The sequence below is a fragment of the Vulpes vulpes genome, chromosome 15 (assembly GCF_048418805.1).
Source record: "Vulpes vulpes isolate BD-2025 chromosome 15, VulVul3, whole genome shotgun sequence".
NCBI lineage: Eukaryota > Metazoa > Chordata > Mammalia > Carnivora > Canidae > Vulpes > Vulpes vulpes.
Window position 1 is genome coordinate 3,036,048 of NC_132794.1, and position 26,997 is coordinate 3,063,044.

The 26,997-nt window shown below is 51.3% G+C and overlaps 1 protein-coding gene across 1 annotated transcript in view; it reads left to right on the forward strand.

Moving 5' to 3' along the window:
• The window catches only part of WDR4 (WDR4 tRNA N7-guanosine methyltransferase non-catalytic subunit), a 32,108-nt gene extending 14,437 nt beyond the window's left edge, over positions 1 to 17,671 (forward strand). The window contains exons 7-12 of the mRNA XM_072739651.1: positions 312 to 410; positions 1,637 to 1,701; positions 2,613 to 2,796; positions 3,734 to 3,803; positions 5,725 to 10,603; positions 13,567 to 17,671. Coding sequence (XP_072595752.1) covers positions 312 to 410; positions 1,637 to 1,701; positions 2,613 to 2,796; positions 3,734 to 3,803; positions 5,725 to 5,906 — 600 coding nt within the window. The 3' untranslated portion in view covers positions 5,907 to 10,603; positions 13,567 to 17,671. The remainder of the gene's footprint in view (positions 1 to 311; positions 411 to 1,636; positions 1,702 to 2,612; positions 2,797 to 3,733; positions 3,804 to 5,724; positions 10,604 to 13,566) is intronic.
• Positions 17,672 to 26,997: the final 9,326 nt, after the last annotated feature.

The following is a 26,997-nucleotide window of genomic DNA, read 5'->3' on the forward strand; positions in this document are numbered from 1 at the left end:
CCCCACCCACATCGCTCCTGTGCAAATGTGTGACTGTTGATGCATCTGTGCGTGTGCACATGTGTCTGCGAGTGTGCTCCCGGCTCCAGTATGGCAGCCGTGACCTTTGACGTCCTGCATGTGACAGGCAGGTTGTCTTGTGTCGTGTGTTAACCTAACGAGTGGCATGGCCGCACTGTCATTGCTCAGAGTAGGGAGCCTCTGTGCGCTGCATGTCACTGGGTTAAGGTTCCGCCACGGGGTGGGAACCCTGGCGTGCCAGGGATGGCCTGCTCTGTGTGCACACACTGACTGGTCCGTGGTGTGTGCAGGACTGCACGCTGAGGCTCTGGGAGTACCGCGGGGGCCGAGAGCTGCACTGCTGCCACCTGACCAGCCTGCGGGAGCCAGTGGAGCCGTGCGGTGACAAGGTAACGTCACACTGTCTCTCGGGTCTGTGGGGACTTCTGGGTGCCGCTCTAGTCACTGGGATCCTGTGAACAAGACCGCTGTTGTGTTGGAAACGTTTCCTTGCCGTCTACGCAGACTCCTTCTACCTTGGGAGAGATCGTGTATTTCAAATTCTCAAGGCTCCCGGTCCTGTAAGTGGGAAGTAACTTAAATCTCACCTTACTTGTGTCTGAACACCCACTTTATAGAAATGCCTCCTCCAGTCCTGCTTGGAAATGGAAAAGAGCAGAAGGCTTCACCGGGGGTTATCAGCCAGTCAGGGAGCCGAGCACCCTTCCCGAATCTCCCTTTGTCACGGGTTAATCACATGACCGCCCCCTTACCCTGGGAGGGCACACTGGTCAGCGTATCCCCAGGTCAGGTCTCCTGGGCCCTGGTTGTTACAGAGATTTTCAGGGAGTATGTGTGGGCTGCCTTTTGGGGTGCTCCATGGTGCTCCTGGGCCAGTGCTCTGCACAGCTGAGGTCCAGGTTGGTCACCTGAGAATGGCCCCACCAGTTTCCCCGAGGCCCTCCTGGGCTGGGCAGGGAGGGAGCCGTGCTTACGCGGGCCTGCAGAGCTGGCCTTGGGGGTGCTCTCTGCTGAGCCGGGTCCTGGCTGTCCTCAGGGCAGCTTTGCCCTTTCCCCTGGAGCTCCTGTGTGGCACCCTGCCTGCCCGAAGGAGACCTGGGCCAGAGTGGGAGGGCTCGTCTGACTCATCCTCGGGTTGGCTGCTTTCTCTTGTCGCCTTGGAGACTGCTCTGTAACTGCCGCCCTTACTGGCCTCAGAAGTGGGCAGACCGGGCTTCCACTTGTGACCGGCGCCTGGATGTTCCCTCTCCAGGACGTGTGGACCTTGCACACATAACTGTGTTTCGTTAATAATCCGTTGTGTTCTCTGTCTCCTCCTGTCCTTATTCTTGACCAGTTCCTTTGGCTCTGGAGACACTGAGGGAAGGCCACAGTCACGGAGAGGCTTTTGCTGTCTGCTGTGGCACGTTGGGATTGTGAAACTGGTAGTCTGCTGGGTCTTCCTCTTCTCTCACTGATTTCCAGAAAGTTCCAGGACTGTTTTTTTCCTTTCCTTCCTCTGCCATAGTGGCAGTTGTCAGAGTCTCGCTGTGTCTAAACTCCACTTGAACAGGACAGTCCAGAGTGGGGAGCCTGACAGGCTAACGTGCTGTTAAGTTGCTGCTTTTCTTTGCAGAGGTTTGCTGCGTCCAGGATCGCTTACTGGAGCCAGGAGAGCTGCGTGGCGCTGCTGTGTGACTGGTGGGTGAGCTCACGTGCTGCCTGCTTTGCTTCGGGGTCTTGCACGCCGGCGCTGAGGGAGGGGATACGCAGGTCTCTCCACTGGCCCCCGTGGGCTCTCCTACACTGGGAGCTTCAGGTGGTCTTGTTCATACAACCTGTCCCCGCAGTGAATTTCACTCTGTGAGGATTGCTGTTGCATGATGGGTGTGGGTTCCCTTTCTTTAGGGTGGCGCCCTTTTGCTGTTTAAATTCACTAGCTTCCAGCTCATCATTTGTGTGTGATAAAATCCCATGTGAGGGTCAAGGAAAAGTTGCGGAATCCACTTCAGTCAGCCTCACCCGAGGGCCAGACCCGATAGAGCCCTCACACCCGACCCAAGGTCACAGTATGACCCGCCCGAGGGCCTGTGGTGCTGAGGAGGAGGATTTCAGGGACACATGCCATCCAGTGGGTTCTTGAGTGTTTTTTATGTGCCAGGTGGGTCCTGGTGTTTCTGCACATGTCATGTGTCCTTATAACAAGCCTGCAGAGGGCATCTTAGTTTGTTTTAAAATATGGATCAGGTTTAGCTTGGGTGAGAGTGCTGATGCGGAGGTGCCCGAGCCCAGCACCCCGTGCTGTCTGCTGCTCTGCAGGTGGGATAGCCATCTTCTCCACATGGTGTCCTTTGTCCTCTACTGGGCCCGTCATAGGACACACTTTCCTACAATTCAGGGACTTAGACTCATCATCTCTCTGTTCCTGTGGTTCTCAGATTGGGAGGAGGCTCAGCTGGGTGCTTCTGGACGAGTCTCTCATGAGCTCGCAGGGTGTTGGCAGTGGCTGGGTCTTCTGTTTGGGGCTGATGTGGGTACAGTATGTTATGGGGTGATACCCTCCTGGGCCTTGTGGTAGTTGTAATAATTTTTCTCTCTTTCTTTGTGGAAAGTATTCCTGTGGTCTACATCTTCCAGCTCGATGCCTCCAGACAGCAGCTGGTTTACAAACAGCAGCTGGATTTTCAGCACAGAGTGTGGGACATTGCTTTCGAAGAGAGCCAGGGACTGTGGGTCCTGCAAGACTACCGGGAAGCCCCCCTTGTGCTCTGCAGGCCTGTGGGGGGCCAGTGGCAGGTGAGACGTGCTGGGCCCCTGCCGCCCCTAAACCTGTGGTGGGGGTGGCAGGGGGTGACAGCTGTGCTCACTTAAAGCTTGATTATGTCTTGGTGATGCGAGCTGCATCCTTGGTGTGTGTGTGGGGGGGGAGCTGGAGGACATGTGACGTGGGTTCGGGAGCCAGGGTGCCCAGCCAGCTCATCTAATGTCATAACGCCTGCAGTGTTTTTTGCAGGGTAGTCTCCTTCATTGGCATATTTTTCTTGTGATTGTCTTGGTCACACATCTTTTTAGCAGAGAAACCAACAGCTGGTGTGGCTTGGCTGTGTGTCCTTGATGTTGGCAGGCTTCGCACGGCCTTGTATCTGGGGCACTGGAATCAGGGGTGGAGAAAGGTGCGTGGGCTGCGGGCTGAGCGAGCCCCTCCTCACTGGGTGACGTGCGAACCTTACACCTTTTCTGAGCCAGCTCCATCTGTAAAGTGGGGCTGTCTCCTGCCTGTCCCGAATCTCCTAGGACACTGGGGGGAAGAATCAAAGCACGCCAGCTCTCTGCAGATTGGCTCATCCTTTATAAGGGCTTACTTGACCAAGGGCTTTGGAGATGTCCCTGAACCTTTTGGGTATTTTAGTCTAAAAAAATAGCGACAAGCAGGATGCTACTAGCTGGTAATGTGTCGTGTCTGCCAGGCTTCTTAGACAAACAAGGTCACATGTGACAAGCCAAGGCATAGAATGCTGGCGGCCCACGTCACAGGTCATTCTCCTGACATAAGGTGGTGACTGCTGTGTGCCAAGGCAGGACAGCTTTGCCTGAAGTGCACGGGTTTGGTGAGCAGGTGTCTCCTAGCCCAGCAGCCTGAACCACACCTGGCAGGTCTGTCTGTGCCTTTCCTGGCAGCTCTGGGGCTTCACTCCTGCCTCTTTCCAGTAAGCGTTTTCCGTTGTCTTCTCAGGCTGTTCCTGAAAATGCCTCTTTAAAGAAGGTCTCCGCCCATGTTCAGGAGAATTGGGCCATGTTTGAAGGTGAGAATGTGACTTTGGCCTGCTTTGCAGGATGATGTCGAGCACTGGCCACGGACAAGGCCACATTGTAGAATACTGTATATAGTAGGAAGCCACTTGTGTGGGCGAGAGTCCAGGATGTGTGGCATGTGCCCATGTCCCCATCCAGAGGGCCTGCGGCTGGTCGGGGCGGTGAGGAGCTGACACACACTTGGGCCGTCTGTGTCAGGACAGTTGAGCTGCGTGGGAACCGGGTCAGAGTTGGAGTACTGTCTACCTCTCTGCCTTCAGGGCTGTGCCTCACTGTGTCCCTGGATGGGGCCAGCAGCTGGTGGGCTTTCAGACGGAGTGGCAGGGCGAGTCACAGACTCCGAATTGTTGGCTCTGAGTGACCACAGCTGCATGTGGTTCCTGACCACAAGGTTAGGTATGGGGACAGTCAGTGACATGCCCAAGGGTCTCCATGGCCCAGAGCGGGTCCCAGTAGGAACAGCCAGACAGAGGGAAGAGGAGAGGCATTGGTGAGACGGGGGACACCCCTCTTCATGGTGCTATAGTCTGTGAGGAGTGTTCAGGCTTTCGGAGCCACGTCAGAGGGCCCATTGTGAGCTTTGGGTGCCACCCTCAGTCCTGTTCAAGAACATTAGGATGACAAGATCTCGCTCTATTTCTATTGGTAGAGGAAGGCAATCCCTTAGTTACACAGCCTCTGGCGACCCTGTGATGCTTTTCTCAGGCAGAGACTTAAAGCAACTGTCAGACAGATGACTGGTAACTCAGCATTGGGAGTCAGACGCCTTCATTTGAGTAAAGAAATTACTGCCCAGAAGACATCTTTCAAAGTATTCCCCAGAGAGAAGTCCAAGTTCCTTGGAACTCGAGAGATTCAACCATAAATTCAATTTCTGTTGACAACTAGCAGTGATCTAAACGTCTCCTGGAAGGCAGTCTCGTGATGATTTGTTGGTTCTGGGTCCCGGGGTTAATTTCCATCCTTTTAGGGTGACAGGCCTTCGTTCTCCCTAGTGCTGTGTGGATTTGCTTTAGCAACAGTGTCAGACTGATGTGTAGCAGGACTGTGTTGGGGTTGCTAATGAGCCTGCTCCCAGCCTGGCATGTGCCATCCCCCCATCTGGGGCCTGGGGCCAGCGGCCAGCATGTCCTGCTTGTGGGACAAGGCGGGCTTACCTTCTCTGAGCTTCTGTATATGAAACAACCTATTCACGGTGCAGGGGTGAGGGAAGGTGCAGGGGGAGAGCACGGGGAAGGCAGGCCAGCTGAGCCTGAAAGTCACAGAAGGGGTAGGGAAGCCTGAGCGAGTGGGAGGTCACCGTGCAGGGCACAGGCGCACCCAGGAGTTTCTGGCCAGGATGAGGTGGACCCCGTGTGACTGGTCTGTGGACATCATGCCCCTCAGCCCTTGACATGTAGGTCAACCTGCATCTGTTACCCGGCTATGTGACAAATAGCCTGCACTTGATGAAAACACTACTTTTTATCTCACTATTTGTGTGGGTCCTAGTGCAGTCCCCAGAGGACTGGTTCCCTGACGGTGCGATATGATTCCAGGCGCATGGAGTGGTTGGCATCGACCTGGTCCCTTAGGCTGCTGGGCCACGGGCCTGACTCCCTCACTGGCTCTTGGCTGGAGGCCGCCCTTAGTCCCCAGCACAGGGGCCCCCGTGGGGTGGTTCACAGCACCAGTACGAGTGCGCAAGCCACAGCCCTTGTGCCTCATCTCCCAGCCATGACCAGGCTTTGTTCGGTTACAAGCCATCTTAGGCCCAGGTGGCATGGCCACCAGGAGATGGGCATCGTGTGGGTGCCTTGGAACAGGCGCTGCAAGTCCACTGCAAGTCCCGGGTTAATCCCCCTGCAGCAGGGTTTCACGGGCATACTGGTTCCCATCTCACCTGGTTCTGTTCTTGTTGCTCCCTTGCAGGCATGGCTGGCGTGGATGTCGGCTTCAGTGGTCTCTACAAGGCCACCTTTGACAACGTGACCGCCTACCTGAGGAAGAAGGAGGAGAGGCTGCAGAAGCGGCGACAGAACCCGCCCCCTGGGCCTAACGGGCAGGCCAAGAAGATGAAGCCGGGGGAGGCATCTGTGAGGTGCCCGTCCTAGCCACACCAGCTGCGCCCTCTCCCTGCTGGCGGCTCCCTTGAAGAAGCAAAAAGGGGGATGTCGTTCCCAACCCATGCTTGGTGGCAGTCAGGTCCGCACCAGCTCAGCGCATGCTGGGCCGTCCCAGAGAACGGGTTGGTGTCCTGGGCTCTAGAACTTCTGCCGCTGAGCAGAGGCTCCTCTGCCTGGCACCTTGGGCACCCCCTGGCTGAAGGGAAGCTGTGCCACGTGTGACTCAAATAGAGGTACTACAAGTGAGTAGTGCAAGTGCCTCGAAGCACTTTTTCTTCATATTGGAGGAAATCAGAACCTGCAGCACGGCGGCTGTGGGTTTTGCACTGTTCCCCTAACGCTGGATGCGTTTTCCTCCCCAGGGAGACCCACACACCAAATGTGTTTATGGCAGTGCGATAGACCCGTTTTGTCCCCATGTCTCCCTCTACGTGGTGTACCGTACCGTCCAGCATGGGGGGCCGCTGGCTGTGGGTTCTGCTTGGGGCTGGGTCCCTGCGTGGTGAGCCGTGTCCGCTCAGGAAATGCAGCTGCCGCCACCGCGATGCAGCCTTAGTGGGGAAGTAGGGCGCAGACCGGGCAGATTTCGGGGTATATGAGGACCCAGGAGCCCCGGCTGGAACTGAGTTCTCCAGGGAGATGGTTGAGGCCGTCATGTATGTTTGCAGTTTCCACGTGACCTCTGTGCACACGAGGCAGAGACTGGGGCTGTTGGCTGAATTCTAATCACTGATCAATAAAGATGAGCTTTTTGCAGCTTCGGGAAATGTGTAACGGCAACATTTGGAACTGATTCAGAATACATGGAGCAAAACCATTTTTGACAAGTGTACTGTTTATGACGGAAATGTTGATTTTCTGGGATGAAAGAGTTTTGGTGGTTGGGCTTTATAGATGCGTCTGCTGATTTGCTTATCCATGCTTTTACCCGCTTTCCAGTGATCGGTCTCAAACATGGGAAAACCCGTGTATGTCCGTGATGAATTCGGAGTGGGCTTTCTTGGGGTACATAGATTATTTTGTGTGTCAGGAGCTGGAAAGCTCCAGCTTTTCCCTGAGTGCCTTGTTTTGTTTTACACACTGATCTGAAAGTACTGCTGTGTGTGGACTGCTTGGGGCCCCTCCCCACGGGGGGACTGCTGGGTAGAGCTCCAGGAGCAGAGGGGGCGTGCTTGGGACAGGATGGGGGTGCTGGGGTCTGCCTCAAGGGACCTCGTTAGCTCTGTTCTCATTGACAACCTGCTTTGAAATTCTTGGTTTAGGAGAAATTTAGGTTTGGCCTTTCCAGTGTCTTGTGAAGTGGTCTGCAGGCCAAGTCCTGTCGCTGCTTGAGTTTATATGGCCTGTGAGCTAGGAATGGCTTCTACGTTTTTAAAGGGTTGAAAACAAATCAAAAGATATTATTTCATGTCGTATTAAAATATACGTGGTTCAAATTCCAGCATCCTTAAATAAAATTTTACTGGGACACAGCTGTGCCTGTTGGTTTAGGTACGGTTTCCGTCTGTGCTCCAGCAGCAGACTGGGCCAGTTGCCACAGAGACCAAATGGCCAGCAGAGTCCAAGGTATTTACGACCCAGCTCTGATGGAGAAGTTTGTCGATCCTTCTTTAAAATTCATTTTAAGTCCTCATAGTTTTAAAATGAACTGGTTAATTTCTTTAAAGACAGAACAAAATCGTCATCTTCTATGAAAGACAAGACCTTTTCTCACCACTCATTGTGTGCCTTGTGGGTAGGTGTCTTTGAAACAGGGTCAGGTTGGGAGCTGGGGGGTGTGTAAGGTGGGTCCTCTTGTGCCTGAAGGGGAGACTCAGACGTGCCTGCCCTACGAGGCAGATCTCGAGCAGCTGGTCAGGATCAGAACGGAGCTGGAGGGGGGCCATGGCCATCACTGTCTTTCCCGTGGTGGTTTCAGATGTCTGTCATTCCGGGGCACCTGGGTGGCTCAGGTGAAGTGCCTGCCTTCAGCTCAGGTCATGATCCAGAGTCCTGGGGTGGATGGAGCCCCAGGTCGGGCTCCCTGCTCAGCGGGGAGTCTGCTCCTTCTGCTGCTCCCCCTGCTTGTGCTCTCCTCTCTCTATTAAAAGTAAAATCTTAAAAAAAAGTCACTTTCATTCTTGTCACCGTCATGTGCGTGCATGACTGAGACCAAGCGCTCCTGGCCCCTAATTGTGGCAGGGACCCGCCGGGCACCCTTCTCCCCCATCCCGCACTCCTGCCAGCTGCTGCTTTCCTCTGCTTTCTTGCTGCAGTCTGGGTGCTCAAGAGAGCTGAGAGCCGCCTGCTGCCAACAGCCGACAGCCGTGAGGATGCCGTCGGGTGGGTCGTGCTCTGTCAGCCCTGTGGTTGCCTTTGTTTCCTGGCCTGCCCTGGCGCACAGGGACTCCAGCTCCCGCAGCAGGCAGAGGTGGGGTGTTAGTGGGGGTGGGAGGAGGGAGGGCAGCACCCTTCTGCTGCAGCAGGCCTTCCTGAAGGGCTGCAGCCCTTTGGGGCAGAAGTGGCCTCCTTGTCCCGAAACCATGTCCTCGCCACTGGAGTTGGTCTCTCAGACGGTGAGGGCTGTATTCTTGGGGACCCTGACTGGTAACTAGTCTGCGCCCCGAGGCTCCCAGTTGCCCCAGATGTTTGTCTGAACTCTGTCCCGTGGTGACCATGGCTGTTTGGAGGCGTCCAGTCTCTTGCCTGCTCCTCCTTTGGCTGACCTGCTGCGACTGCGGGCCCACCGCCAGCTGGCTCCCAAGGTGGAGCCCGTGTTTGTAGTTTGGTTTGCTGAGCTGCTAGGGGAGCCCAGGGTTTAGCTTCCTTGTACACCTCTTTTATTTCATTCATCTCCTATTTTCTGTTCTTTCTAGTTTTATGTGTTTTAGGTTTTGGTGTTTTTTTTTTTTTTTTTAAGGTTTTAATTATTTATTCACGAGAGAGACAGAGAGAGGTACAGACACAGGCAGAGGGAGAAGCAGGCTCTGTGCGGGGACTCCAAGATCACACCCCAGGCTGAAGGCGGCGCTAAACCACTGAGCCACCTGGGCTGCCCGATTTTAAAAGATTTTTAAGTGATCTCTGTGCCCAACGTAGTGCTTGAACCAACTCTTGAGTTGCACTCTCTATTGAGCCAGCCAGGCGGCCCCAGCTCATTTACTGATTTACAAAATCTGGTTGTCGTGGGGCCCCTGAGTGGGTTGCTCAGTCAGTTAAGTGTCTGACTCTGGATTTCGGTTCAGGTCTTGATCTCAGGGTTGTGAGATTGAGCCCCATGTCCAGCTCTGTGCTCAGTGGAGAGCCTGCTTGGGATTGCGTCTCTCCCTCTGCCCCTCCAACCACATGTGCACACATGTGTGAACACTCGTCCACCCTCTCTTTCCCTCCCTCCCTCCCTCTAAAATAAATGAAATCCTTTGAAGAAAATCCGGTTATTCTTATTTCTTAATTCTCAGCACTTTTTTGGTCTGTGTGCGTTTTGATTCAAGTACAGCTGGAAGGTGCGTGTACTCTGTCACCAGCTGAATGCACATGTGTGATGAGCCCACCAGAGAGCTGAGAGCCCCACCCACCCCCAGCCCCCCTGGGGCCAGCAGACAGCTTTCCTTTTGTTGCTTCAGGCCACTTTGGCTCAACCCTTCTGGCTTAGGATTGGAGATGGTTCACTCTCATTGCTGCATAGCATCCTGCAGCAGCATATCCGTTCTGTCAGTGGGCTTTTGGATGATTTCCAAAGTTTGGCTGCATGAACATTCTGGTCCTTTCTTTGGGAACATATGTAAACATTTCTGTTAGGTATACACTGAGAACTGCTGGCTCATAGTTCTGCATATGTTTCACTTAGACGGTTCTGCCTGGCCTGTTAATTCAACCCCCCCTCACCCCGCCCCGCTGCAGGCTGTAAAAATTTGGGGCCTATCAACCCTCAGCATCTGGACTGTGACGGGGTTCAATCTTGCAGAGGCATAAACTTGGAAGTTAATAGCCTGGGGTGTGGGAGCCGGTGATGCTGCCCATATCGTGTCCAGACTTAAAATTGATCTTGTTCTCAGCAAGGGCGCCTTAAAGAAACCCTTGGATCATCCACTCTGGGGGCTGCCAGCCACAAGGTGGTGATGATGCCCGAGCAGCCTGTGAAGGGGTTGACGTGGCCAGGAGCCCAGGCCTCCTGCCAGTAGCCAGCATCGGCTGGCCGGCCTGAAGCAAGCTGTTCTGGAGGCGCCACTCTGACATGGATGGAGAGCGATGTCCAATTTCCTATGGCACTGTTGACTGAATCCTAATTTCCCTTGTGATTTCTTTCATCTCTGGGTTATTTGGAAGTATGGTTTAGTTTTCAAAAATTGGATTTTTTTCTTTCAGATTTGTTTTGTTATGTTATGGAATTCTTGTTTTAATTCCATTGTGGTCTAAGCATACTTGATTCCATTCCTTTTATTTATTTATTTTATTATTTGTGTATTTTTTTCTAGCTGAAAGGCCTCACATCTATTACTGAACCCAACCTACTGGTGTAGAGGCATAGTAACAGAAAAAAAAAATCATTTCCATGGTTAGATGTGTCTGTCCATTGGCCAGGTAGGGGAGATGTTTACAGTGTAATAGGATGGGAGCATGTGATCTCCACGCAGCTTAAATGTCTTGACCACTGAGTCCTTTCCCACCTCATTGCTTTTCTTAGATGTGTACATTTATTATTTAAAGTGGACTTGTTGGGGCACCTGGGTGGTTCACTCGGTGAAGTATCTGCCTTCAGTTCAGGTCATGATCTCAGGGTCCTGGAATGGATCCCCACATCGGGCTCCCTGCTCAATGGGGAGTCTGCTTCTCCCTTTTCCTCTGTGTGCTCTTGCTCTCTCTATAATAAATCTTAAGGGTTTTTTTTTTTTTTTTTTTTGGCAGACAACATATTTTAATTTCCAAAATACTGGATTTCAGTGCAGACACCACCTGAGCCACATAAGTAATTCAGAAATTTCCAGTAGTAGGCAGCCGGGGTGGCTCAGTGGTTTAGTGTCCCCTTCAGCCCAGGGTGTGTGATCCTGGAGATCTGGGATCCTGCTTCTCCCTCTGCCTGTGTGTGTCTCTGACTCTCTCTGTCTCTCTCATGAAAAAATAAATTCAGTCTTTAAAAAAATTTTTTTTTCCAGTAATCTTGAAAAGTTTCTAAAAAGGTGAAATTAATTTTGAGAACACAGTTTATTTCACTGAATACAGCCAAAATATTTCAACGTGGGCTCTATACAATTACTCAAACTTTTATTTTTTATTTTTAATTCTAATTGTTGGAAATCTGGTCTGTATTTCATCTCTAGCACCACTCCAGTTTTGATTAGCTAGGTGTTGGTGCTCAGTGGTCCCGCATGGCCAGTGGTGTTCCGAGGGGACGTAGGCCGTTTACGTGCAGTTAACTCGTGGCGTGTACTGTCATCTTGTCACTTGTTTCTTCCTTGTCCTATACATTTTGCTCCCTTCCCCTTATTTCCCAGCTTCCTTATGAATTGAATAGTTCTTTAATATCTCATTTTAATCTATTTTTAGGTTTATTAAATACAGGTTTTTTTTTCATTTTTAGCATGTATTTATTTATTTTTAAAGATTTTATTTCTTTATGAGAGACAGAGAGAGAGAGAGAGGGGCAGAGACACAGGCAGAGGGAGAAGCAGGCTCCATGCAGGAGCCCGACATGGGACTCGATCCCGGGTCTCCAGAGTCACACCCTGGGCTGAAGGCGGTGCTAAACCGCTGAGCCACCCGGGCTTCCCAGCATGTATTTATTTATTTAAAAGTTTTACTTATTCATGAGAGACACAGAGAGGCAGAGACACAGGCAGAGGGAGAAGCAGGCTTCCTGGGTGGAGCCTGATGTGGGACTCGGTCCCGGGACCCCAGGATCATGCCCTGAGCTGAAGGCAGATGTTCAATTGCTGAGCCAGTGATTAGTATTTAAATACGCAGCTTTCACCCGTCACTGCCTTCATAACACTTCAGTTCACGGGTAGTGTAGCGGGAGAGCTTTGCAGTAAATACTCTGCTAAGTTCCCCTCCCGGCAGGTGGTAACGTGACAGGCCCGGCACAGCATGGCCCTCGGCACAGCATGGCCCTCGGCACAGTGTGACCCTCAGCCGGGGTCTGGGAACTGGCCTGGTTGGTGGTTGCCTTGAGTGGCTCCCAGAACCGAGCTGCCCGGACAGTGTGCTCCGTGCGGTTTGCGACGGCCCAGGGGTAAAGGCCCTGCTTCCCTCCGGCAGACTGGAGTTGTCACACGTGGCAGGTAGAGGCCGCCTCTCACTGAAAACGCAGGGCACCAGCTCTCATGCACTTCTCTGGCCACGACACTTCATGCTTGTCACCAGTCACTGTTGGCATGAAGCACATCACATGTCCACTGAGAAAGGACTCTTGGTACTATGCCGTGTGTCCTCGGACATCCTTTCGTGTTTTCCCTGTGTCGACTGTGCTTTGTGTCCTTTATTTAGTAAATCCCAGTTGTGGGATATGGTGATGTGCCGAGCCCTGGGGTCACCAGACCAGGAGGTGTCTCAGGGACCCCGAGACTGTAGTCACTTTTACTCCATTTGTAAGATCTGCAGTCACTTGTAATGATTTCTGCTTTCTACCTGTCCTGTCTTACATGGAGCTATTTGCTGGAAACCATTAAAATGAGATGAGTGTCCACATTTGCTCCCTCAGTCCCACTAGTCGTGTTCCATGTGTGGCAGTGCCCGCCGTGTTGGGCAGCATGGGGAGGGCACGCTTCTTCCATTGCAGGAAGTTCTGCTGGACAGCAGTGTATAGAGTCCTGTATCTTCTCAAGAGATTGAAAAGGAGAAAAAAGTTACATTTTCCTACATGTTTGCTGTTTCTGGTGCTGTTCATTCCCTGTGAGATCCGGGTTACGCAGCTCCCCTGCTGAGGAGTCCTTCTAAAAACAAAACAAAACACAACTTTGTTAGCTTCACTTGAAACATCTTTTTATTTTGAGATTATTGTGCATTAACAGTTGTTGGGTTAACACCAGGTGGATACAGCCTGTCCTTCCCACTCAGCTCCTGGAGTCTGCACGTGCTCCTCTGTGTGGGGTGTGGGTTCTGTGCAGTGTTTCCACGTACAGACTCACATGAACACTGTAGTCAGGACAGACATTCCCGTCACTGGGTCCCCCGTGCTGCCCGCTGTCGCTGTAGTGCCCCTTCCTGCCCTGCTCCGTTGCCAGCAACCCCTGACCCGTGCTCTGTGTCCATAATCCGCTCGTTTCAAGAATTTGATCTAGACGGGGCCATACAGCCTGTAAGCCTTTGAAATTGGCTTCTTTCCTTCAGCACAGTTTTCTGAAGACCCATGCAAGTTGCTGGTTTCATCCACAGTTTATTCTTGATGGCCCTGGAGCGTTCTCATGCGGATGGGCCACTTTGTTGTTCTGGCTTCCAGGCTGTGTGCCTCACAGTGGCCTGTTGCCTGTCTTACCCCTCCCTTTTTTTTTTTTTTTTTTTAAAGATTTTACTTATTTGACAGAGTGCCCATGCAAGCAGGGGGAGCAGCAGGCAGAGGGAGAGGGAGAAGCAGACTCCCCGCTGAACAGAGAGCCTGACGTGGGGCTCGATCCCAGGAGCCTGAGATCATGACCGGAGCGAAGGCAGGTCCTTCACTGATTGAGCCACCCAGGTGCCCCTACTTCCCATTTTTGATCATTATCTCTAAAGCTGCTGTGACTATTTGTGTATGGGAGTGTGTGTGTGTGTGTAAATGTGTTTTCATGTCACTGGGATGAAGCCCCAAAGTACACCTGAGGCGTTGTATAAAGCACATGTGTAGCTTTGTCAGAAAGTGCCCCACTGTTTCCCCGAGTGGCTGCACCATTTTATGTCTTTACCGCCAATGTGTGGCTGACCCGGTTTCTCTGCATCTTCACCAGCATTTGGTGTGTCCCTGTTTTTAATTTTAGCCGTCTGACAGGTGTGTAGTGTTACCTCCTTGTGGTTCTAATTTTTGTTTCCCTCTTGGCGCTGGTGTCGACCATCTGTGGACAAGCTGTGTGTGGCCGACTCAGTGAGATGTCTATTCACATCTCATGTCATTTTCTTTCTTTTTTTAATTTAAGTTCAATTGAGTCAACATGGAGCTTGTTATTGATTGATCAGCTGCATCTAGCACACAGTGCTCATTCTGGCGACTGCCCTGCTTCGTGCCCTCAGCTGTCATTTTCTGATGGACTGTGTTTTATTTCTCTGCTGTGAGAGTCCTTTAGTCACGTTGCTTGCTTGGTGCATGGTTTGTAGACCTCTCTGCTGTGTGATGTGTCTTTTCATCCTCTTCACGTAGGGTCTTCAGTGGAGCAAACATGTTTAACTTTGCCAGGATCTGGTTTCTCTTTTTTTTCCTCTGAATGGGATGATGTTTGTGGCGTCAAGTCTAAGAACTCTGCTGAGACTTGGATTCTAGAACTTTTCTCCTATGAGTTTTCTAAAAGTTCATAATTTTACATTTTACGTTTAAGTCCCTGACCCACTATGAGTTCCTTTTTATGGACATCCATCTGCCCAGTGCCATGTATTGGGAGGGTTATTGACTGCTTTTATGCCCTTCACCATTACAGATACTTTTACTGGATATGGTTCAGGGGGATAGTTTATTATTTATTTATTTGAGATTTTTAATTTATTCATTCATGACAGATACAGAGAGAGGCAGAGTCATAGATAGAGGGAGAAGCAGGCTTCCTGCAGGGAACCCGATTTGGGACTCGATCTCAGGACCCCAGCATCATGACCTGAGCTGAAGGCTGACGCTCAACCACTGAGCGCCCAGGTGCCCCAAGGGAATTAGTTTTAAAAAAAACTTCCAAAAAAAAAAAAAATGCTTTCATTGCATTAGCAGCATTCCTGCCTCGTCTCCTGGCCTGCGGTCTGTTTCCGTCTGTGCTAGTTGTTGCTGCATTGCCTCTCAGGGCCCATGTGTCCTCCTGTGCCTGGCTTTGTGACCCTGCTGCTGGACTCTGTATATTCCTTTGTCGAGTCTTGGCACGATGGCGAGCTTGGTCAGTAGAGAGAGCTGGGAGCTCACTGCAGGAGGATGGGCTGCTGCTCTGGGGTTAAGTGCTTTATCCCAGGCTCCGGCTCTGTGTGATGCTCCATGACATCAGGCACTGGGCGGCTTCCCGGTGGGTCTGCGTGGCAGGTATCCTGGCACCTGCAGCTGCTGGTTAGCCCATCTCGCTGGTGTCCCAGTGGGCATCTTCCCAGCCAGTGTTGGGGTTCCCTGGCGGGAGGCTTTCTGCTTGCCCACCCTGGCCTCCGATGCATCGTAGCTACGCCTTCAAACCAGGTTCGAATCTCAGCCCTGCTGGGATGCTGCTCCCAGACCTCACATTCCTCTCTTCTCTGCAGTCCGCTTACACTTCCCTGGATAGCCCTGTGACTACTCAAGAAATCTTTGTATTAGATTTTCTTTTCTTCAGATTATTTGTGTGGTTTCTACCTCTTGACTGAAATACATTCTTCATTTTCCAACATAAATGAAAATGCATCTTTTTTTTTTTTTTTCTGGCTGCTTTTAAGATTTTTCTCTTCACTGGTTTTCTATCCTTTGATCATGATTAGCTTTGGGGGGTGCATGTGTTTATCCCGTTTACAGCTTGTTGACTTTCTTAGGCCTGTGGATTTGCAGTTTTTATTGAATTTGGGAATTCTAGGTATTGTTCATCAAATAGCATGCCATCTGCAATTTCAGGTTCTTGTATTTCAGACTGTTTTGTGTGGACACCCCAGTTGGTAAGCCTCAGCTCCTCTGCTTCAGGCTGTTTTCTGTTTATGCCTCATCTCAGGTATATTCTCTTTCTACACCTTCAGGTTTCCTGATCTTTTCTGCTGTGGCATCTCGGCTGCTGTTAGTCCAAGGCCAAGTATTTTCCCTATCAGATAATATAAGTTTTACAGGCGCACAGCTGGCTCAGCCAGTAGAGCATGTGACTCTTGATCTTGCGGTTGTGAGTTTGAGCCCATGTTGGGTGTAGAAATTACTTAAAAATAAAATCCTTAAAAAAAAGAAAAGAGGGGCACCTGGGTGGCTCAGTGGTTGAGCATCTGCCTTCAGTTCAGGACGTGATCCTAGGTTCCTGGGATCGAGTCCCGCATCAGGCTCCCTGCAGGTAGCTTACTTCTCCCTCTGCTTGTGTCTCTGCCTCTCTTTTTGTGTCTCTTATGAATAAATAAAGTCCTTAAAAAAATACTATAATGTTCATCTTTGTAAGTTTGCTTTTTACTTAATTTTTGTTTTTGCTTTTTAAAAAATGTTTTTCTACTTCTCTTATACTCATTAAAAAAATATCCTTGATTGTTTGGAGCTTGTTTAGAATAACTGTTTCCCCTTTCTGCTATTTCCAGCACGTTCATCACTTGGGGGTCTGCTTCTGTTGACTATTTATCTTCTGCTTATTGGACACATGCTTCAGCGACTGAGAACATCCAGAAAGTTTCTGGTTGACTGAGTGCTGAGATTTTGTTATGTTCCTTTAGAGAATGGTTCACTTGTCCTGACAGCGGGCGAGCTGTGATGAAGCCAGGGGTTTGAGCTCATTAGGATGGGTCTGGACTAGTCCCCGCTGGACACCCTGTGAGTTCATGGAGTCTACGCGCTGTGATTCCTTGGTCTGGGGATTGTTCATCAAGACTCACTTTCTGTGGCCTCGTGGGGTGCAGCCACGTGCGAGGACCCCTTTCTCAGAACTTCCCCTGGACTCTGGCCCAGATTCGATATGCCTTGTCTAAGTTCCAGTCTCCACCTTGACTTGGGAAGTCATCGTGCTTCAGTGTTGTAGTCAGGGTGTTACTTCTAGGTGCAAGTCAAGGATGTGGCCTGTTTTAGGGACCACTGACCTATGCTCTTCCACGTGGTTGTGACAGGAGGGTGATTCAGAGCCACCATGTTCCCCGTGCTCAGAGGCAGAAGTCTGCATTGCAGTGTTAATTTACACGTATTTTGTGGTACATGAGATAGAGCATCTGTCTTTGAACTGTCTGTGAATGATGTTGCTGGGTTGTTCTTCGGTGTATTTTGGGGAGAGTGGGGGACTGATTTGAAAGTGATCTTTCTAGCCTGTTATATAAATTGCAAAATTATACCAATTTTCCTTTTGGCTTTTTATTTTATTTCTTAAAAGATTTTACTTACAAGAGACACAGAAGCAGAGACAGAGGCAGAGGGAAAAGCAGGTTCCTGTGGGGAGCCTGATGGGGACTCGATTCCTGGATCCTGGGATCATGCGCTGCGCTGAAGGCAAATGCTTACCCACTGAGTCACCCAGGTACCCCTCCTTTTGGCTTTTTAAATGTTGTTTGTTTTTTAGTACAGACTATTTTTTGGTAGCCAAATTTATCTTTTTATTTATGACTTCTGGGTGTCATGCTGTATTCAGAAAGGTTTTCTCCACTCTGTGTAGCTTTGAAGGAGTCTGTTCAGGAAGGGGGGGACAGAAGTGTGGGGTTGAGGGCAGAACCAGCACCCCTGCCACCCTATGAGGACACAGGTGCCCCACGGGAGGCAGACGTGGGCAGAAACAGATTCCATGTCAGAGGCTGTTCAGTTTTTTTTCCCCAAGCCTGGCTTTTTACTGTGAAATGAAAGCAAAGTGGCACTTTCTAGGATTCTCAGTGGGGTTTGCCAGTTTTTGAAGCAGAAAATTGCAAGCCCTACATTTGGTGTTCTGCTTTGCTGGTTCCAATTTCGTGACAAAGAAATGAAAAAACTAGAATAATAAAGCTGTTTTCATGGCTCCTCTGGTTTTTGTTTTTGTTTTTTTTTTTGCTGGCATGCTGGGAGAGGGAAGATGTCTGGAGGGGGAAGAGCCTGCTCAGGGTCCTGGCGTGTCTGCAGGGACCGGGACCTGCGTCCATGTGTCCTGCCGGGTGGCTCATGTGGGGCGGCATGCGCAGGGACAGTGACGACAGAGAAAACGCTCTCGTGAGCCTGCACTTCCAGGGCCAGAGGAGATGGTATACAGACCATCAGCTGGAGAAGCCAGCAGACTGAAACCTGCCTCACAAGCAGCTCGGCACAGAGCCTCTGCTCCTTGTGTGAAATACTCTAATGAAAGAAAAGGAAGTGGTTTTTAGGTCCAGTGCAAAGTGCTACCTTATCCTTTCAGCATACGGGGCTTGTTTTGCAAAGCAAACAAGGAAGCACTATCCTTCACTTAAGATCCTGTGATTATTTGCCTCCATTCCCCAGTTTTTTTAATCTGACCCCAAGAGCAGAAATAGCACCATATACACGTGCTGGACCCGTGCCCAGTTAAACTTGCCCAATCGAGTCTGACTTATAACACAGCGTGCCCTTGGTCCCTGTAACGCAGCGTGCTCATGGTCCGTATGGCGCAGTGAGCCCAGTCTTCTGTAACGCAGCACTGTCCTCGCAGTCCTGGGGCTGCACGCCCAGGGTCCCTGTATTTTGGCAGTTGATTCCTGGTGTGAAGTTGCTTTGAACCTAACAGTGAAATATCCAGAGGTCCGTAAAGCTGATACCACAGATGTAAGCAGGTGCTTGTTGTAAAGCAGGTCACTGCACGCAATGTGAATAGCATGATTTTAAAAATAAGTATACAGACTAATAGAGGTATTAAGAAACTATCCCTGAAAAACCATGGGCCCTGGGGATCCCTGGGTGGCTCAGCGGTTCAGTGCCTGCCTTTGGCCCAGGGCGTGATCCTGGAGTCCCGGGATCGAGTTCCACGTCGGGCTCCTGGCATGGAGCCTGCTTCTCCTTCTGCCTGAGTCTCTGCCTCTCATGAGTAAATAAATAAAATCTTTAAAAAAAAAAAAACAACAACAAGAAAAACCCCATAGGCCCAGATAATTGCAAGGGAATTTTACCAAACTTCAAGGTCCAGATAGTCCTAGTGTGTCAGAGTATTTCAGGATTGAAAAGGAACACTTCCTAATTCTTTTTTTTTTTTTTTTTTTGGTAAAGATTTTATTTATTCATTCATGGTAGACAGAGAGGGAGAGAGAGAATGGCAGAGACACAGGCAGAGGGAGAAGCAGGCTCCATGCCGGGAGCCTGATGTGGGACTCAATCCCGGGACTCCAGAATCGCGCCCTGGAACAAAGGCAGGCACCGAACCGCTGAGCCACCCAGGGATCCCCTACTTCCTAATTCTTTTTTGGGAAGCAAGTATACTTGGATACTTAAACCAGGTAAAGACAGCATAAAGGAAAAAAATAATGTACTGGTATCAGTGATGAGTAGCAATGCAAACATAGTAAATCTCAGCAGCCGGCATCTAGCACCACTTAAAAATAATACCCTATGGCTGAGAAGGATTTATCCTCAAAATGTAAGGTTTGTTCAAAATTAGGAGATCTATTCCTATAATATATTAACACATCTGAGGAAAAAATTCACACGCTTATCTCCATAGATACCAGTCTTTTACAAAACTCAATATTCTTGATGAAAAATACTCAAGAAAATGGGAATTGAGGGATATTTTACAGATCGTGGTGAAGACACATGTAATCTGGCATTTTAGCCGTGTTCAAGTGTGCAGGTGAGTGGCAATAAGCACATTCACATATGTCGTCAACCTTCTGAAGGATACATCTTTGGCCTGGTAACATTATATACCTTCATCCTAAAGCCTACATCTTACTGTGTGAAGAGACCGGAGGCATTTCCGCTAAGATCAGGACCAAGGCGAGAGTGTCCGCCCCTCTCCAGCATGGCCCTCGGGGTGTTCGTGCACCTGCACGAGAGGAATCCATCGATCAGAGGCATCACAACTGGTGAAGAAGTCACACCATCTCTACTTGCAGATGACATGGTGTATCTGGAAAACCCCAGAGTCAGTGATCTAACCAAAATGCGGTGAAGTCGCTGGATACAAAACTAACAGAAAATAGTCTCCATATACCATATACACAATAAACAGAAGACATAATAAAAATTCCATTTAAAATAGCAACAAAGAAGGGTTTGCTTAGAAATGAGATTAAGAAATGTGCAGACTCCTGTGATGAACACTTTTTTTTTTTTTTAAACGATTTTATTTGAGAGAAAGAGCACAGGAGAAGGGAGAAGCAGGCTCCGTGCTGAGCAGGGAGCCCAATGCGGACTCAATCCCAGGACCCTGTGATCACGACCTGAGCTGAAGGCAGATGCCCAACTGACTGAGCCACCAGGGGGCCCCTATAATGAAAATTTTAAGTCTTTGAAGACCCTAAAGAAGACTTGAATAAATGAAAAGGCCTCTGTGCTCTTGGGTTGGATAACTAAACTGTTTGCCCTACTTTATTAAATTTAAAGTAATCCCCATAAAAATATTAGCTATTTTATGGAGTTGGCAAGTAGAGAATGAAGTTCATGTGGAAAATCACACATTCAGAAACAGCCAGGGAAGCAAGAGAAACGATGAGGGGGACCGACTGTCCTAGCCTTAGCACGTGAGTGGGTCTCTAACCACAGCTGTGGCATAGGCATGTATGTGGACAGACCAGTGGAGTGGCTTCGAAGAACATGCAGAGTGGTCTCCGTGTATGTGGACGTTGAGCGTATGACAAGGTGGTGTCTCCAATCACTGGGTAAGGAGGAAATTTTTTTTTTTTTTAATTGTGCAGGGACAGCTGGATTGTTATTTGGAAAAAAACAGGGATCCCTGGATGGCGCAGCGGTTTGGCGCCTGCCTTTGGCCCAGGGCGCGATCCTGGAGACCCAGGATCGAATCCCACATCAGGCTCCCGGTGCATGGAGCCTGCTTCTCCCTCTGCCTATGTCTCTGCCTCTCTCTCTCTCTCTGTGACTATCATAAATAAATAAAAATTAAAAAACAAAAAACAAAAAAACAAAGATTCAGTCTCACTCCATACACAAGAATGAAATCCAAATGATGAGGAAGTAAATAAATGAAACCACACAGTGGATTTCTTGTAACTGATGTAGGGAAAGTCTGACAAGGACTCAGAATACAGAGGCAATAAGGAAAGGGCCTGATAGGTTTGGCTACATACAAATAAAAATGTTTTACATGGCAGTACAGACTGGAAACAAAGTACAAAGTTGGAAAAATAGGGCAGCCCTGGTGGCTCAGTGGTTTAGCGCCACCTTCAGCCCAGGGCGTGATCCTGGAGACCCGGGATCGAGTGCCACATCGGGCTCCCTGCACGGAGCCTGCTTCTCCTGCCTGTGTCTCTGCCTCTCCCTCTCTCTGTGTCTCGTGAATAAATAAAATCTTTAAAAAAAAGTGGGAAAAATATTTGGGACACATGCCATAAAGGGTTGCCTCTGTCCCTTTGTGGTATCTGTGACCTAGAGAGTGGTTAAAAGAAATGAGAGATAGGACCCAAAACCAGGTGAAGTGGGAGGACGACACGAAATAATCACGAAAAAGATCCAGCAAAGACTTTCAAACATGGAGAAGAATCTGGACAGGCTCGTACCTAGAGAAAGGCCGGGTGAAGGGGCAGTGGAGCACTTTCTCACCGGATGCCTGGGGCGTGCGTACAGGGAGGCCCTCCCCGTGTCGCTGATGGGGACGCACATCGACGCCGTTCTGGAGGGAAGTCGGCAAGACCTGAGGAGCGACACCTGCTCCTGCAGATCCTCGTCCACCGGTGTGAAAATACACCCCCACGAGGTGGCGAGCATGACCTGTCCTCACCACATCCGAAACCGTGCAAGCGTCCATCCCCGGGAGGGTGGCGAGGGAGCTCGGTGCGCCGGCGCCGCGACCAGGTGCAGCTCCTGCGGTGGCGGGGGCGGGGGGGGGGTGTCCCCAACGGGCAGAGGCGTTAGCAGGACGTCCCGGGCCACGGCAGGCTGCCTCTGTGTACGAAGAACATGCGCAGCGCCAGGGCGTGTTCGCAGAAGCGACACAGGAGGGTTAACCAGACCCTGGAGGGAGTGGCGGGAAGCAGGGCCCAGGGGTGACGAGCTGGGGTCACAGGTAGTTGGTGGGGAAGGGACGTGCACGCAGGCCACGGACCGTCCGAAGTGGGCGGGGGTGGGAAGAGCCATCGTGGGTCACCGGGGAGCACAGTGGTTTGACCCGATGCTGTACGTTGAAGGACAGGGCCAGCTGGGAAGCCCGTGCCGCGGAGTGTGAACCGTCCCCGGGGCCGGGCTGGCCAGGCCGAGTCGCGCACCCGGCGGGAGGGGACCTGTCAGCGTGCCGCGGACCGGCCGGGTCCTCACTGACCCAGCGAGAAGTTACAAGTGGGGAAGAGCGGGGCCGCGAGGGGCGGGTGCGCCGGGTTGGAGTCGGATGGGCGTGAGTCTGGTTTTCATGCACGTGGGCGCACATGCGTGTGGCTTCCGGCGCGGCCCGCTCCCCGCCACTCCCATCCGTGGGCAGTGAGCACCGACCTCCGTTCGCCGGCGTCGGGAAGCAGGGCCTTGGAGGACCGGCGCGGGGAAGCGCACAGGCCGAGCCGAGCGTCTGGGAACCAGAGGCAAGGAGGTGCTGGAAAGAGCCGGGCGCTTGTTGCAAGCACCCAGAGCCACCCGAACGGGTCCCAGTGGTTGAAGCCGGGCCGCTTTGAAGATGACCAGCGATGGTAGAGTTGGATTATAACCCAAGCTGAACGTAAGTGTCTGCAAACGCCTGCTGCCGTGAAGAAATCACCAGAGACATAAACACCTCGGGGAGAAGGGGTGGCTCTTCCTGATGGCACAATTCCAGCTAATAAACGTGGGACGGCGGGGCCCCGGGATCTCCACGAACACCACGGCGGTGATCGCTGCTGCGGGACCCCCGGGGGCTGCCCAGCGCCGTGGGCAGGAGCGTCAGCAGCAGCAGGAGTCATGCACAGGTGCAAGTACCTCCCTCGAGGTATTTATTTACTTATTTTTAAAAGATTTTATTTATTTGAAAGAGAGCAGGAGTGAGGGCCTGTGATGGGGGATGCAGCAGAGACAGAGGTAGGAGCAGACTCCCCCCACACACCCCGGGACTCGATCCCAGGACCCTGAGATCATGACCTGAGCCTAGGGCAGACGCTTCACCGACGGAACCACCCAGGCGTCCCCACTGTTTTAATTTTTTATTAAAATTTTTTTTCTAAAGATTTTTAAAGTAATCTGTACACGTGGGGCTCAAACTCATGACCCCAAGATCAAGACTTGCCCAGTTCCACCAACTGAGCTGGCCACACCCCAAGTGCAAATGCTATTTATTTAAATCAATTAATTAATTTGCGGATGCTCTTTTAAATGTGGGACGCGCTTGGCCTATTTGTGGGAAGGAATAGGCAGAGGGAGCGGTTGATGAGGTAGGGAGGAGGATTGAGGGGAGGAGGCCAGGCAGGGTGAGAGGCTGCCCTTCCTGCCTCTGTAGGATCGGCTGCATTTTGGGGTGGGGGTTACGTGATGCACAGCAGGGTGGAGAGATCTAAACTGCTGGCAGCTGAGGACAGAGAGCGCTTCTGTCCCCCCAGTGGCTTTCCTGGGCTCCTCCTGATGCCTCCCCCACCCCACACTTGGGCCCTGGGCCTTGGGCAAGTTGACAGGTTTAGCGAACAAAAAGAACAAAAAGACGTTGGCAGCCCGCCTCGGGGGTCCCACACGTTGGGTCGCCTTCCTTGGAACTTGCTTGACAAGGGCTGCTTTCTGTCGTCTTCTTTCAGGGCCTACTGGCCCTCTGTCCCCCCACCTCCCGGGATCAACCAGGCTGTCTGGCTCCGCTGCAGGGACGTGTGTGTGCACGCACGCGCACATGTGTGCAAGTGTGTGTGCCTCGCTGCTGCCCGCCCTTCTGTGTCCTGACGCTGCCCCACCTCCCCTGGAAAGCACCCAGAGGTGATGGGGCGGTGGCAGCTGGCCTTTGCCCCAGGTGCCCCTGTGCCCTCCGGGTGCCCCCGTGGCTGTCTCCAGGACAGTTGCCTCATCTGCTTTGCAGACTCCACACCGCATGCCAGGCATTCCTGGGAGTGGCCTCCTGGGAGTGGCCGCGCCCTTGCTGCCTGCACCCACGACCTTTGTCCTTTCTGGCCTCTGCTCAAGGTGGTGATGTCACACTCACCCTGTGGGGAAGGCGACAGACCTCCTTGTTCCACACCCAGCCCTCTGCTGTCCCCGCTTCTGTCCCCCAACCGGCAGTGTGGAAGGCCGGGCCTGGAGAGGCCTGGGATTGCAGTGATCGCCCGAGGAGTCCAGGAGCGGACGTGGCTGGAGGACACCGTCATCCAGAGAATTCTCAGCAGTAAATCCAGCCCAGCCAGGAGACAATGATCATTCACACCTGCCTTTGTGGTCACCGTCCGCTGAGCGTGTGAGAGCCCCTGGAAGCCAGTATTCAGGGCGGCGTGGTGGATGGCGCAGCATCGGAGTCCTGGTGGGCCGGCGGGCGACGGGGCGTAGGGAGCTCAGAGGCGGGAAGACCCAGCATGTCCCGGGGAGCCACTGCACTGGGGGTGACAGCTCCCCTTGCAGCGGGAGACGGGAGATTAGCAGGGACCGCACATCCGCAGGTAACGGGCAGGGAGAGAGGCTGCTCTCGAGGGACAGCGACCCGCTCTGCCCCGTGTTCCAAGTCTTTCCTACTATGAGCCACAATGTAATATCTTTTTATTTTTTATTTTTTTAAAGATTTACTTATTTATTTATGATAGACATAGAGAGAGAGAGAGGCAGAGACACAGGAGGAGGGAGAAGCAGGCTCCATGCCGGGAGCCTGACGCAGGACTCGATCCCAGGACTCCGGGATCACGCCCTGGGCCAAAGGCAGGCGCCAAACCGCTGAGCCACCCAGGGATCCCTGTAATATTTTTTAAACCAAATTCTAGGGCAGCCCAGGTGGCTCAGTGGTTTAGCGCCGCCTTCGGCCCAGGCTGTGATCCTGGAGTCCTGGGATTGAGTCCCACGTCGGGCTCCCTGCATAGAGCCTGCTTCTCCCTCTGCCTGTGTCTCTGCCTCTCTCTCTGGGTCTCTCATGAATAAATAAATAAAATCTTAAAAAACAAATTCTGTATACAGTCAGGACCCCCTGCAAAAAAAGAGAGGAAATATACATATACCTACATATGTGTATGTATTTAAGAATTCACATGTACATGCCTGAGGCCCTGCACACCCCCATCAGCAACTCTTGTGGGTATTTCCATCACCACGGGTTAGTGTGCTGCTTCTAGAACTTCATGTAAGCGGAATCAGGCAATATGGGGTCTTGGTCCGGCTTCTTTGGCTCTGCATGGTGTTCCAAGAGTCATTTGTTATTGTGTGTGTTAGCACCTTGTTCATTTTAATTGTGTGTCTCCCTCTGGATGAATGTGCCACCGTTTGATTTTTCACGGACTTGGTGGTTGGTTTTCAGTTTTTGGCCATTGTGAATAAAACTGCTGCGAGCACTTCTGCACAAGCCTTTTTGCGGACATATGTGTGTGTTTGGGTTAAGTGTCTTGGGATAGGATTGCTGGGTCCTTGGTGCCTCTGTAACTATTAAGAACGGCCAGTTTTCCAAAAACGGTTATATCATTTTACGCCCCTGCAGGTGGTGTGTGATGGTTTCATCCACTCCACACCCTTGCCAATGTGGTATTGTTTCTGCTTTTTTTTTTGTTTGTTTGTTTCTGCTTTTTTAAACCATCATTTTAAAGCATGGTTTGATTAGAGATGTATGTTCATAGTGGGAAAATGAGAAAATACAGACCTGTTGGGAAATACTAGTCTGTTTACCCTCCTCTAACAGAATCCCACAGACCGGGCAGTTCAACAACACACATGTATTTCCCACACTTCTGGAGGCCAGGAGTCCAAGACCAAGATGCTGGCAGATTTGGTGTCGGGGAGGCCCCTTCCTGCTTCACAGCTGGCGGCTTCTTGCTGGGTCCTCAGGTCGGGGAAGGGAGAGGGCACTCTTGGGGTCTCTTTCATAAGGGCACTGGTCCCAGCATGGGACTCCCATCTCATGACCTAATCACCTCCGAAGGCCCCGCCTCCTCATGCCATCACCTTGGGGGTTAGGTTTCAATATATGAATTTTGGGGGTGGGGATGCAAACGTTCAGTCTATAACAGAAGGCTCGGACAAGATAGTTGGCTGTGATCGTGGGAAGTCATGTAGCTTGCTCTCCTGCAGTCTCATCTGCACAGCGGGGGTAATAAGAATGCTCACTCCCTGGGGTTGAAGAGGAATCCACATGTATTCATCTGTGTCTTGCTTGGAGCACGTGTGTGGCACATGATAAGCCCTTACTAAATGTTAGCTCGTTAGATACAGAGTGAGAAATACGTATGTTGTATATATTGCCATATTTAGGATTGTAAGCTGTAGGACACTGTATTAAATCATTGAAGAAATAACTATTGAGCTCTGACTATGTGTCAGCCTCTGGGGATACAAAGCTGACCAGGAATATAAACTTTTAAGAATTACTATTTTAAAAGATTTTATTGATTTATTCATGAGACAGAGAGGCAGAGACACAGGCAGAGGGAGAAGCAGGCTCTCTGCCGGGAGCCCGATGTGGGACTCGATCCCAGGACCCCGGGGTCACGCCCTGAGTCAAAGGCAGATGCTCAACCACTGAGCCCCCCAGGCATCCCTAAGAATTACTATTATTGCAGTTCTTTTATGCCAGCTCTTAATCTACATATATTGGGGGAAGGGAAGTTTAGATTCAGTAGACAATCCAGAGGTGCCAGGAATATGCAACAAGTGGACCCTATTTGGACAGACTGTTTATCCTTGCTCTGCTGTTTCCTCTGACCTTTTAAAGACCACGCAGGCTGGGGAGCTGGGTGGAAGGACGTCCAGGTAACTGCAGGTAGGCAGCAAAGGAGTGGGGGAGGCTGGTGATGAGAGCTCAGGAGGTCATCTTATTTTATGTAGACCGTGCAGCAGAATGGATGGGATCGCTCGCCCAAGGCCAGGCTGCTCTGTGTCTGTTCTAAAGCTTACCACGCCTGTGCCATTCGTATCCAGATCAGCCACCTGAGCCCTCTTACTTTCCACATCCCATGCACCATCTGGCTGTCCACCTCTAATTGCAGAGGCAGCCGGCATCCAAGGACACCCCCTCCTGGACCCACCGAGGCCGTGGGCAGCGAGGCTCGCCCTCCACACCTCGGTGGGCGTTCATCAGGATATGCCGAGCTAGGATTCAGGCACGGC